The following is a 12,214-nucleotide window of genomic DNA, read 5'->3' as shown; positions in this document are numbered from 1 at the left end:
TTTACATTCAGACAGACATTCAGAAAGGATTTCAGTACATATTTTTTTTCGAGTTTTTAAACTTTTGGTTTACATATTTCAGGAAAACATGATAACGAACACTCTGACAGCTATTATTTAGACTTTCAAAACAAAAAACAGCAGTGTTTTTTATTTTTTTACACAAAGTAAAAGTTAGCAATTCGTCGTTTTACTTATTATGGGGGGGGGGGGAGGAGGGCAAAAATTCAAAACGAAAAAAATAACTACCAAACAAGAAAGCTTTTAGAGAAGTCAGAAAAGTTAAAAACAAAACAATGAAGTAACTCATTAGCCAGCCAATACCGACAGTTATGCCAGAGGATTAAACTGATGATCATGAAGATCCTATAGGACCTTATATTATGATGGTCTATTCTAAATATGACAACACGCATAATTATTTATTTGAATGAATTCAAAGCTCTGACTTCTTTTTGTTATTCTATCAGTTTCTACATAATAGTCATCCAAAAGTGGAATATGAATATTGCAAAGGCTAGTGAGGGGATCAATGATACATTCAGCATAAAGAAGACTGGCGTAAGATAAATGCAGATAGTTTATCACTGACAAAAAGCAAGAACGAAACGAAAAACAATGTTGCTTAAGAACTCAAAGCAAGGCATATCAAAATATGACAAACATACAAATGAACAACTTACCGGCGACTGATGGGACTGGGGTGAAGAGTGATCAAGATGATTCCGCGAACCGCTGAATATCAAATCCTAAGGCATAAAATTAGTTAATGAGCTTCCAGGTGATAACTAACGTAATAAAGTGTTTACAATAATTGAAATGAGAAAAAGTACCTTGAAAAAGATATTACAAAGAATAATTATTGGCACAAGACGCAACAGAGCAAGAAACCCTGCAAAAAAAAACTGTTTAAAAAACATAGACTAAAAAAAAAAAAAAAAAAAAAAAAAAAAAAAAAAAAAAAAAAAAAAAACTAAGTGGACCAAAAGCCTCAAATCCAGCGATTAGCAAGAAATCTAAACAGGAAAAAATATTAGACATATCTAATGACTCCTTGAAAAAAAATGAAGTAAATTTGTATAACTAGATAGACGTTCACGGGACAAGTTAGGGTCTTCACGAATCTAATCCAGCGTGTTTATATGATGCAGAACTGCTTTTTCTCATACACGTGATATACATGTCAACTGTTTACGTGATATAAAAGCTGTTTATCTAGTAATTTCTATCCCCAGAAATCTCGCTCATTTGCTTAGCCGACGGGCTAGGAATCGTGCTGAATGCTTCCCTTTTTAAACCTAAACAGTTTTTGTCTGTACCAGTATCGTTTTTCGTAATTGCCACTCAAATTAAAATAATTGCATTACAAAGCTCTTATGCTATAAGAAGAGCACCAGTTCTCTTTTATTTAAGTTTTTGCTCCTCAAATTATTGTTCTTTTTTATCTGATGATTGGTCAAGGAGCTGCATATTCGGTCTTTTAATGGATACCTGACACTAGGACCATAGTATGAATAACTAATAAGAGTGAAAATTGGCGCTAGTGTCGGCAAAAAAACATCAACGCCATCTAAAGTTTAGCGACACGACGTTTTTTCAAGTTGTGTAATCATTTTTCCGTCAGTAACTGAGATCAGACAATTATTACTACACTAATTTTTCCTGATTGGTTAAGGAACTGCATACACGGTCTTTTTGTGCATACCTGGCGCTAGCAAAAAAGAGAATGGGCAACTTATAAGAGGTGAAACTGGCACTAGTTTCTGAAATAAGCATCAACGCCATCTAGAGTTTGGCGGCACTTGACGCTTTTTCAAGCTTTGTACTCGTTTCTCTGTCAGTAACTGAGATCAACACTTATTAATAGACTAATTTTACCAACTACACCAATTGAATTAATTGTTCTTATTATTACACTAAAAAAATTGTCAAGTGTCGTCAAACACTACATGACATCGAGGTTTATTTTTGTCGACACTACCGCCAGTTCCTACTCTTGTAAGTTACCAATATTTTTTGGCTATGACGGTAAACATGAGGTACATATCTGGACCTGAAAACATATTTGGAGGTAACAGAAGCACGGTTGTGATGTAATCCGTCTTTATTTAGCTCAATGTAGCACCTGTATCTTCGTGACCTCACACGAAAGGTTTTCAAGTCTCTGCATATTGTTCCATTACGGTTTAGACATGGACCCCTGATTTTCTTTGTTCCTCTAATGAGTCAGTTATAGAGTAAAGCCTTTGGCATACGTTCCTAAATACTTTTTACAATTTAAGGTCTGTCCCCCTCATCCATGAGTTAATCTATGTGAATAGTCCAAAGAGTAAATAAGAGTATTACAAGCTTGAAAGCGTAATTCCGAAACTCACCAACCCACTGAATTTCTCTATACTAGTTCCATAAGATCAAAGCATAATACAGAGTCATACAACCCTACGAAAAGGTTAAGTAAAAATAAACAATCATTGACCTACTACTATTTAACAGAAATAAAAGTAATCCTGAGACAAAATTATAAATCCAGATAAGAAAAAACTAGAATCGGAGGCAACTATAATAAAAATGACCAAGGAAGTCTCTTTCTAAAAATTTATCTAATTTAGTAACTTCCTTCATCTAGCTATTTGAACAAGATTTAGTCAGCGTTGTTAATAGAGAGAATGAAAAAAGATCGAAAAAGGACGTTTTTTTTATGGTTTTATCTCCATTTTTAACAGGTCTTTCCTAATTGACTTTCTTATGTTTAGACTCTTATTCTTCGTTATCTGACAAATCAGCTTGCTCTTTTAGTAGCTTGTGAGGTAATTAAAAAAACCATACCATGTTCATAATCAGGAAAATATTTAAAAAAAGATCGAATTTTAAAAAAAGAAAAGAAATTGTTGTAAAGGGTCATAGAAAATTGTCAAGTGTAAAAGTATTAACAATAAGTGATCCCCCCTTTTTTTTATAGCTGGTACATCTGAAAAGTGGTAGAGATCCTTCTGTCCTACAATCCTCATGAAACATAAGCTTGGTTCCAAATGAAAACATAATAAATATCAGCTTTTATTAAGTTAGCATCTTCATTTTAAATTTGCATGACCATCGACCATTCCAGGAGCCCAAAATTAAATCGAAAGTACTGAGTCTTACCAAGCATTTTTCACCTTAGGTGAAATCAAAACAAAAATATACTTAGACATACTCATCCCTATACAAACACATCCTAGAAAGTAAGAAAATATTAACTAGTCCTATAAATACAAACCTCTGCAATCGCAATGGTCAAAGCCCATAAACTACTGCTGAGAGATAGAAACAAAAGATATCTGTATTTAAAAAAAACAATTAACTTTCAAGCATAATTTTTTTTTGGGGGGGGCATGGTTTTCTATATACCCTGGATATCTCTTCCAGCAGCGAGTTATTTCTCTTTTAATATATCCCCAATTCATGTCTAAGAGACCCAAGCCCCATATTTCAAACTCTCAACGAGCCGTTATCCTAGGTAAGTCTATATAAAGCTGAACGTTGAAGTGGCGAGATTTGTAACTTTGGACAATGCATTACTGATTAATTTGTATCCTAGAACGGCAAAAGAGCTGCTAATAACTACAAACAGACAAGGGATTAATCCAAAAAAATTTAATTTTAGGAAAGAGAGCCAAAAGGCAATTAGCAAGAAGCCAAAAGTAAAATGCCTGAAATGACTTGTTATAGAATCAGATTCTCTTTGATACAAGTACATCGCAAAATGCTGATAACCATTTATTTTTCTTGAGTTCCTAGTAATTTCAATGATCAAATAGTATGAAAATCGGAACACTGATCGCTGGGAAGGTGGGAAAAAAACAACAACCGAATTAGCATTTTTATGAAAAAGCTTTCGTTTAGACATTTTGTACAGGAACTTGCAATAATTTTCGTATACTCATCTCCCGGGGTTAGGAATATAGAAAGGAGTTATCCCAGTCAACAGCTCGTTAATAAAGTCTCTTGAGGCTGCATACTTTTTATTACACTAAAATTTGCATCCTCAAGGTTCCAAAATATTTTTACAAAATTTTATGTTTCCAGGTTGAATAGTTTAGCTACAACTGGACGAACAGGCAGATTAGATTAGTATATATCAGCCAGCTTTACCAGCCTTTTCTCAATTCTCTCTGCTCATTTGGGCTTTCATCCGTGAAAAATAGTCTTCCGTCACTCATTACGCCCGGGAGGTCTGGTCTTCGGCTTTTGCACGCTCCAAGTCATAGCTTCATATATTAAGTTTTTTTGCTATATTTTGGTGTATAAGAGAAACATTCGAAAACCAACATCCGTTTCGTTAATAAAAATCAAATTAAATGAAAAGAATGCATTATATACACCTGAAATCAACATCACGGCCTTATTCTCCAACATAGTAACCATAAAGATTACAGCACTTGTCAGATCTCCATACGAGCTGAATAAATTCCATCAGCAGAACAATCTGCGAATCTGCCACTAGTCTCTTGAGCCAGCCTACTTCCAGCTATTCATCATCACGACAGTGCTGAGGTCCAAGCAACTTCTTTATACTGACTAACCACTGACCTTCACACCTCGGCTGTGAGGTGGATTGGAATCTCATAAACGTCAACCGTGTGTCAATCAACCCATTTGAACTATTACAGCTTGAATGAGGATGGCAACTACGCTGATAAGTAGAAAAAAGACATGGTTTTCACATGTAAAATATATATTCTTTCTCTTTATTTTGCTGTTTTTTTGTTTATCACCACCGGGGGTTGATTGATACCGGTACTTGACTTTGCAAATGTACAAGGAGAAAAAACTGAGTACAAGAAGAAAAGAGAAAAAACCTCACCGGAACATACTGATTGTGCCTTCTTCGGGACACGGGTCCAGGGCTTGAACCTCGTGACGGTGAAGTGCCAGGAGAATGAGGGGAAGGGTAAGGCGAGAGTCTTCTCGGTGATACTCCTGGACTTGGGCTCAAACGTGGACTCTGCAAATCAAACTGTCATCAGTTTAATTTAAAATGACACTATCCATGCAAATAGTCTTTTTTTCGTGCATAATCAAAGAAAAATTAGAATCAACATATTAGTTAATATTTACAATAAAATTTGATACTGAAAGGGTATTCATTCCCAAAACATTTTCATACTTAAAAAAAAAAATCAAAAAAAAATCGCTTGGTCATTTGTGAATCTGCAATAAAATATTATACTCTTACATTTGAGCCTTGTCAGCAAGATAATAAGTCACTTTTAAATAAGAAAATAAATTCAAAGACAGATCTTGAAGAAACAAGAATGACTCCAATTTATCAATAGTAGGCCAAATATTCAAGCGACCAGGCGCAGAAGCCTAACATTTGTGAAGTGTATGTTCTATAATAAGGCCTAAAACGGATTGGTCAACACTAAACTCAATACAGGAAAATTATCTTCATGAATTATAATTATAACAAAGAGTAAAAATATGTTTCAAGGGACCGTTATAAAAGTAGCATGTTTTTAAACAATTCCCGTCATTTATCTTTCTGTATTTCATTTTGTAGCACCTCTTCGAGATTTAATAATGTGTCGAATATGGTGTCCAGTCTTTTGGGTTTACTGACCCACGCTAGAAGAAAACGCCAGTCCAGCTGCAATTTTAGCTGTTTACGAGAATACATATGTGATTAAACAATTTATACCTCTTAGCTGTGTTAAGAAATATTGCAACTACTATCGAGGTTGTATTTGTTTTATCGTAACCAGCGGTTTGTACATTGATATCAGTTACAGACAAAAGATCAAAACTTTCTCAGATATGGGAGTCATGAAACCAAGAAAGAAACTACTTGGTTGGAAGCAAGAACTAGTGTCCTAGTTATACATTCAGGAAACTATGATTCGACATATCCTCTGCGGGTAAGTGAAAGAAAGCGGGGGAGATATGGTCACGTTTTTAAACCCCTTGTCGACCTGAATAGGTTATCAGGATACAAGAAACCTTGAAGAGAAGTTTGACCTCTGTGAGGAGAGACGAATGGGTGTCTGATTTCGTATCATAGCATCATCCTACACGAGAGGTTGACGAGTCACAACCGATTTTTTGGGAAGTAAGATTAACTGCATTAGTTGCGCCTTTTGGGTTTCATATCCAATTCATCCTTCTTGGGAGGAGGAAGCAGAATCCTAAAGTTTTCCCATTACACCTTCTAGAAGGTTTTGCCAGGCATATACCAAACTCATTGAAGAGTAAGTCAATTGCCCTAATTGTGCTTGTTGAGAGTCCCGGCGGTCCAGCCTCGGTGGGGCGAGAGAGGAAGGAGGTCCCTAAATTCTTGTGAGAATTTTGGATCTGAGCTAACTTACAAGGAAGTAAAATGTAGTATTCTAGTGCTGCCTTTCAGGTGGTCGTTCATAATCTGACGTCTGCAGGGGGAGGCAAAGGGGATTTCTAAATTCTTTTCATCAGCACGTCTACTAGACGGTTTTTAAGATCTCAATCAAATTTAGTCAGAAGTGAAATTTTCCAAATTAGCTGAAAGTAACATTTATTCCGCCATATCAGCCTTAGCGGAGTCAGGGACCAATTCACCTTGGGGGATTTTATTTTACTATTTTACGAATGGTCCATAAGCGCAGGATATCGTCCATGGCTATATGTTATCAAAAAACAAACATTTTGAGAATATAAAGTCTGGCAAGAATCAGTCTTCAGTGCTTGCATTCCATAGCTACTTTACGGTCATAAAACTTATTGCTGGAGATGCTGAATTTTAAAGCAAACGGTAAATGTGAAAACGGAAAATCAACGTTTTTCACAGCTGATGCTACAATTCATGCGCCTTGGCAATGAATATCTAGTTTTACATTGCTTACTGGACTTCATTCATAGCTTTCTTGGGCCGTCGGTTGTCCGCGCGTTGAAAACCACTTGTTTAGGACAAAACTAAAACATAAATAAGGTTTATTTATAAGTACCCTTCATAAAAAAGACAAATACTTCTTTATGTGTAGGAAACTACTCAAAATACTCCAAAATTTCCACTATACCTTCCATTTATTGAATAGTAAGCAGAAGGCAATCCTTCATTCGAATTCACTCAAATTATTCTTACATAAAATGAATGTAGGAAGTATCATTGATGATTTCATCTAGAATAGCACCGGCCAGCTTCAGCAGCTTCATTAGAAATATTTTGGTCTCACAGAATATCAACGTTCATATAGCAAGTTATCGCTCATTAAACTGAAGACATTCATTTGTTGGTTACTAGTGGAATCAGAAGATGTCTAGAAGTGTTGTAAAACTTCCGCCAGTTGCTAAGGGAATAAAAGCAGGGAGATTCTCAGAAACTGGAAGAATAATCTTAGCAAAAAAGACATTCATAATACTAGTTTAATACAAGAGATGAAGAAAAACTTTAAAATTAACTTTAAATTCTTTAGGTCCAAGTTCTATTGAGGAAAATTGTTCAAGACGAAACGGTACTTATCTCTTATACCCACCACACTCAAGAAGTGAAGTTAGGTTAATCCTAATGAAATATATCTAAGTATGATGAAAATAAATTACTTTAGTAACGAAATTATGGAAACTAAAACAGGTACTTATAGAAATCAGGTTCCCCAGAACGCATTATATTAAATGGTTTCTAACCAAACCTAACCAAAAATAACAAATAAAATATTAAATTAAAATGAACCTAAGTTGTAGCATATATATACTCTCTCACGCTAAGCTGATTATAATCGAGTACAAATACAGAAAGAAACCGATTCTGTCAGACCAAGAACTTGAGTGTTGTGGGTATAACTCATAAGTAACGACAAAACTATTAGAAACTAGATCTACGTTGCATGGGCAACGTGGGGTGTTGCGGCAACGTTTGTTCGGCTTCGCCGAGCAAAGTGTTGCGAGAGCAACACTTTGATTTTGTTTCCTCGCTTCGATTAAGCGCTGAAGTCGTTAATCTGTAAGGATCTTAAAATAAACAAGTCCCCTACATTTCTTACCACTGGAACCAAATTGGTCTTACCATCAAATACACCGGAAACAAATAATAGGTTACACCAACTAGCAAAAGTTGCGAACCCTCATTGCCGAAGATGATTATGAGCTAACAGCCGACTTTTGCTTAGAACTCCCCTATATGTCTCACAATTCGTACCGGCCTATTTTTGGTTTCAGTATGTACCTTGCTACTGAAGTTGTCAACCCATTTAAACTTTCAAACTGGTACATCTCATGAATGAATTTTTATATCAAAAAAATGGATAACATATTTTTTGATCAGCACATCAAGAGCTATCGACTGCCGTCGAAAAAAAAAATCTATCTGTCTAAGTTCAAAAGTTGACTTTTTTGCCGTAGGTCAAGTTTTTAACGTCATCACTAACAAAGGAGCAAAGGTTAAACTCTAATTTCTTTAGCAATGAGAAAACTTTTAAAGTTCAAGAGGCACATCTGATACCTTTTCTCTACTGCAATCCCAAGCGCGAAAAACCGAATGATATACTCAGCTGAAATTACGAACAGAAATGCGTAGAAACAATAGATGGCAGCACTTTCGGACCCGTGGGAAAATGCCACTTTTTTGTTTCTGTAAATTTTTCTATTTATTACTCAAAGAAGATATATCGGCTGCGGGGCCGGGTAACTGCCGCATATATTTCACGCATATAGATTTTAGTCCATCTTCAATTTGAAACTAATGCCTGCCTGCTTGCCTGCTAGAACACAGCTTTCCACTCGAAAGCAGAAACATGGTTTGATGAAACGAAAGCTTGACTGCATAACTTCAGATAGTTCTCTCTGACCATCCTTTTTGGTCCCAGGCAAGAGTTCTACGAAGCTTTCCAAAATGCGAAGTCATATCCATCAATTCGGCCTAAGGTCCACACTTCCGTAAAATCCGCCGAGGTTAGACCCTTACCACTTTCTAGGAATAAGCTGAAATCGGGGTGCTAGGAACAAAAATAACACGACAAAACCAAAGTGGACGAAGAAAATAACACGACCAAAAAAGACAGGACGAAGAAGATCTCCATTGCGAAGGATGCAGATATAAGGAACTTAAAAGACGAAAGAAATCTAAATTTCGAAGGCGCAAAATGTTAAGCTTCACCCTAATTTCAACTTTAAAGGATAGGCAATATCAAGAGCAGATACACTATGCCTTCTTGGAGTTCATTTTATTGTCAGATATCACACTGGCTGATCGCCTAAGCAAAATAAGATATTCTTGCTCCCTAAAAGCTAGGAGTCATCCTAAGGTGCAAAAGCCTCCTTCCCGAGAGGCCCATTTTGACACTACTCATTACGGGCATTAGAACACTTATGGAATATACATGTGTTCTCTCTGCTAGTGATGTAACTAGTCAAAACTCTCCTCTTTAACGTGTCCAAAATCGGAGAGTTGACACAGCAGCTTCTAGCAGCTTTGTTAGCAAGACCCCTGCGGTATATCAAGGATCGTTTAGATGTGATGTCTGTATTGGAATTTTAGAAATATACGCATTCCTCCACCAGAGGAGTTGCCAAAGCTCGTTTCGGAGAGAGCAGAGCTTATGTGATCAACTCACCAAAGCCGAGATGGCTCGGACTACCTTGTGCAGGGTACATCCTACCAGCAATACTTCAAACCAAGTTTCACCCGACGATCAGTCACCACGCGGAATAGCCTCGCACCGAGATAATTCAAAAAAAATTTCTCACGAGTTGTTCAAGAGAAGGTATAACAATTAGCCTCGAAATAAAAAGCGATTTAATTACCAGAAGTAGCGGAACATCATCACATGTGACGGAGTCATGAAGCCCGCAGTAAAAAAAAGCAGAAAAAAACTAGTGCACCCTCGTCATACAATTACTGGGGAAAATGCTGAAACAACAGCCTATATATTAATATATTAATGATAACGCATAAATAATTTGTTCTTTTTCCGTATAGTAATTCGCCCACGACGAGTTTGATTGGATGCTCCTTCTTGATGCCTTGGGTACTTTCTAAGGCATAGGCAGTCATGAAGTTGAATGCTCAATAATAATAAACCACAGATTTGATATTTTATACCAAAGAGAACGTTCATTTTTGCTATACACACAATAGTTGTATAACGGAGGATGCACCTGGCAACAAAATGAAACAGCTAACAGCAAGTTAATCTGCAGTTTAAAAATATTAGTTCACGAGATTCGTTTAATTTTTATTTTAATTTATTTAATTTTAATTTTTAAAATTTTTGTTACTATCTACTGGTTTTGTACGAAAAAGAAAAAATTTAATCAGGGGGCCTTGGTCAAAAACCCATTATTAATGATTTCAAATAAAGTCAGTTTTGTTTTTAAACCGAAACTCTTGACTATTATTAATCTACTAAAATATGGCGCTTCGCGTCACACCAACACCTAGTTGGTTGGGGCGCTTCGCAACCCCCCAAGCCCCCCCGCACGCGTAAGTCGTTACGCGCCATTGTAGTTGTGCCCCTGTGTTCCACATGTGATATATATATATATATATATATATATATATATATATATATATATATATATATATATATATATATATATGTGAAAATATATATATATATATATATATATATATATATATATATATATATATATATATATATATATATATATATATATTTAACTACGTAAAACTTGCGAATATACAATATTCTTCGCTTTCCCATTGTCTGTGCATATAAATAGATTGTCAGGTTTACCGACATATAATTGTCCATGGGAAGAACAATCCGTATTCAGATCTATACCGCATTTTTCTAATGATTGCCCTTGAGCTTTGTTGATGGTGATTGCTAATCGAACATTCCCTGTGTCCCGGCCTTATTTATATATCCCCCCTGTGCCCCCCGGCGTCCCCGTTGTAGTTGTGTCCCTGTGTCCCGGTCGTCATTTATATTCCCTGTGTCCCGGTCGTCATTTGTGTCCCGGTTTCCCGGTCTGTAATTACGCTTTGAGTGTCCCGGTCGTCATTTATATTCCCTGTGTCCCGGTCTGTAGCGTCATCTTATAATGACGTCATGTACAAAGCCTTATATAATTATAATGACGTCACATGCAAACCCACAAACAAACAAACATGCATACATACAACTTATTTTTATATATAGATATAGTTTCTTTTTTTCTTTTCTTAGTTTTTTTCTTTTTTAGTTTTTCTTTAGTTTCTTCTTTTTATTAATTTGTTTTCCTTTTTAGTTTTTTCTTTTCTTTTTTTTTTAGTTTTTCTTCTTTTTTTTTGATGAGGTTCAGCAATTCTTACCAACTGAGCGTTTCGCTTATGAAGAATAATATCTCGAGGTAAAAACTGATCACCGACCGTAACGATTGCCACTTCATCGATAGTTGGAGCATTGTATCTACGTACATGTTGGCCAGTAGGCGTTTTGTCAGCGGAAATAACAATTTTATGCGAATCAGAGGCATCAAATCGATTGCTATTTTGAACAGACGAACTAAATTATTATTTTCGTGGAAAAGATGTTGCAATTGGGAAATGATAGTCCTTTCAACGTCGGGAGAAATTTCGCAACGTGCATTCAATTCAGAATTTCTATCACTGATGAAGTACAGTTGTAAAAATTTATGATTCTTACCTGAGAATGGTAGAAGGGACCCTACTCTATGATAAATTTGCCCTTTTACTTTGAAAGTAGGCATAAATTGATCTTGATTTTCGATTTGGGCACCAAACGACGTCATTTGGAAACATGCGTTATACTTTCTGATGTTTAACAAAAAACGCTTGGATTCTGACGTAGTTCCAGTAAGCAAAGTCTTCAATGGCTCTGGTGGTGCAGCCAGTTGAGGAAGTTTAACTTTTCCTGAGGCGCAACACATTCCCATTGTTTCACCATTAAAATTCAAGGCCTTGCAATAGGGACAAATTTTAGACATAGTCCCGATTTGAACACATCTACTCAAGCTATAATCATCGACTGGGCTGTACCTGAATGCCAGGCGATAATTTTCAGGTTGCTCTTGTGATTCCTCGGCACGCTTTCTTTTGGTAATTTCTCTTGAGACGCAAGTCAAAATTTCTCTTTGAATTGACTCTTTGAGCAGCTTCCTCGGCACGCTTTCGTTTGGTAATTTCTCTTTGAGACGCAAGCCTGTTTTCACGCTGTTGTTGTGATTCCTCGGCACGTTTTCTTTTTTTACTTTCTCTATTAGCCGCAAGGCTTTTGGCATTAATTCTTTGAGCAGCTTCCTC

General features: G+C 36.1%; 1 protein-coding gene across 5 annotated transcripts in view; it reads right to left on the bottom strand.

The window, feature by feature from the left end:
- The window catches only part of LOC136033095 (CREB-regulated transcription coactivator 1-like), a 99,452-nt gene that overhangs the window by 36,214 nt on the left and 51,024 nt on the right, over nucleotides 1–12,214 (bottom strand). For all 5 annotated transcript variants that reach the window (XM_065713702.1, XM_065713704.1, XM_065713705.1 and 2 more), the window contains exons 5-6: nucleotides 4,844–4,984; nucleotides 684–749 (exon numbers count right to left, since the gene is read on the bottom strand). In XM_065713702.1, coding sequence (XP_065569774.1) covers nucleotides 684–749; nucleotides 4,844–4,984 — 207 coding nt within the window. The remainder of the gene's footprint in view (nucleotides 1–683; nucleotides 750–4,843; nucleotides 4,985–12,214) is intronic.

Source organism: Artemia franciscana, chromosome 11 (genome assembly GCF_032884065.1).
Source record: "Artemia franciscana chromosome 11, ASM3288406v1, whole genome shotgun sequence".
In the NCBI taxonomy this organism is placed as follows: Eukaryota; Metazoa; Arthropoda; class Branchiopoda; order Anostraca; family Artemiidae; genus Artemia; species Artemia franciscana.
This window is presented reverse-complemented; position numbering and strand designations above follow the sequence as displayed.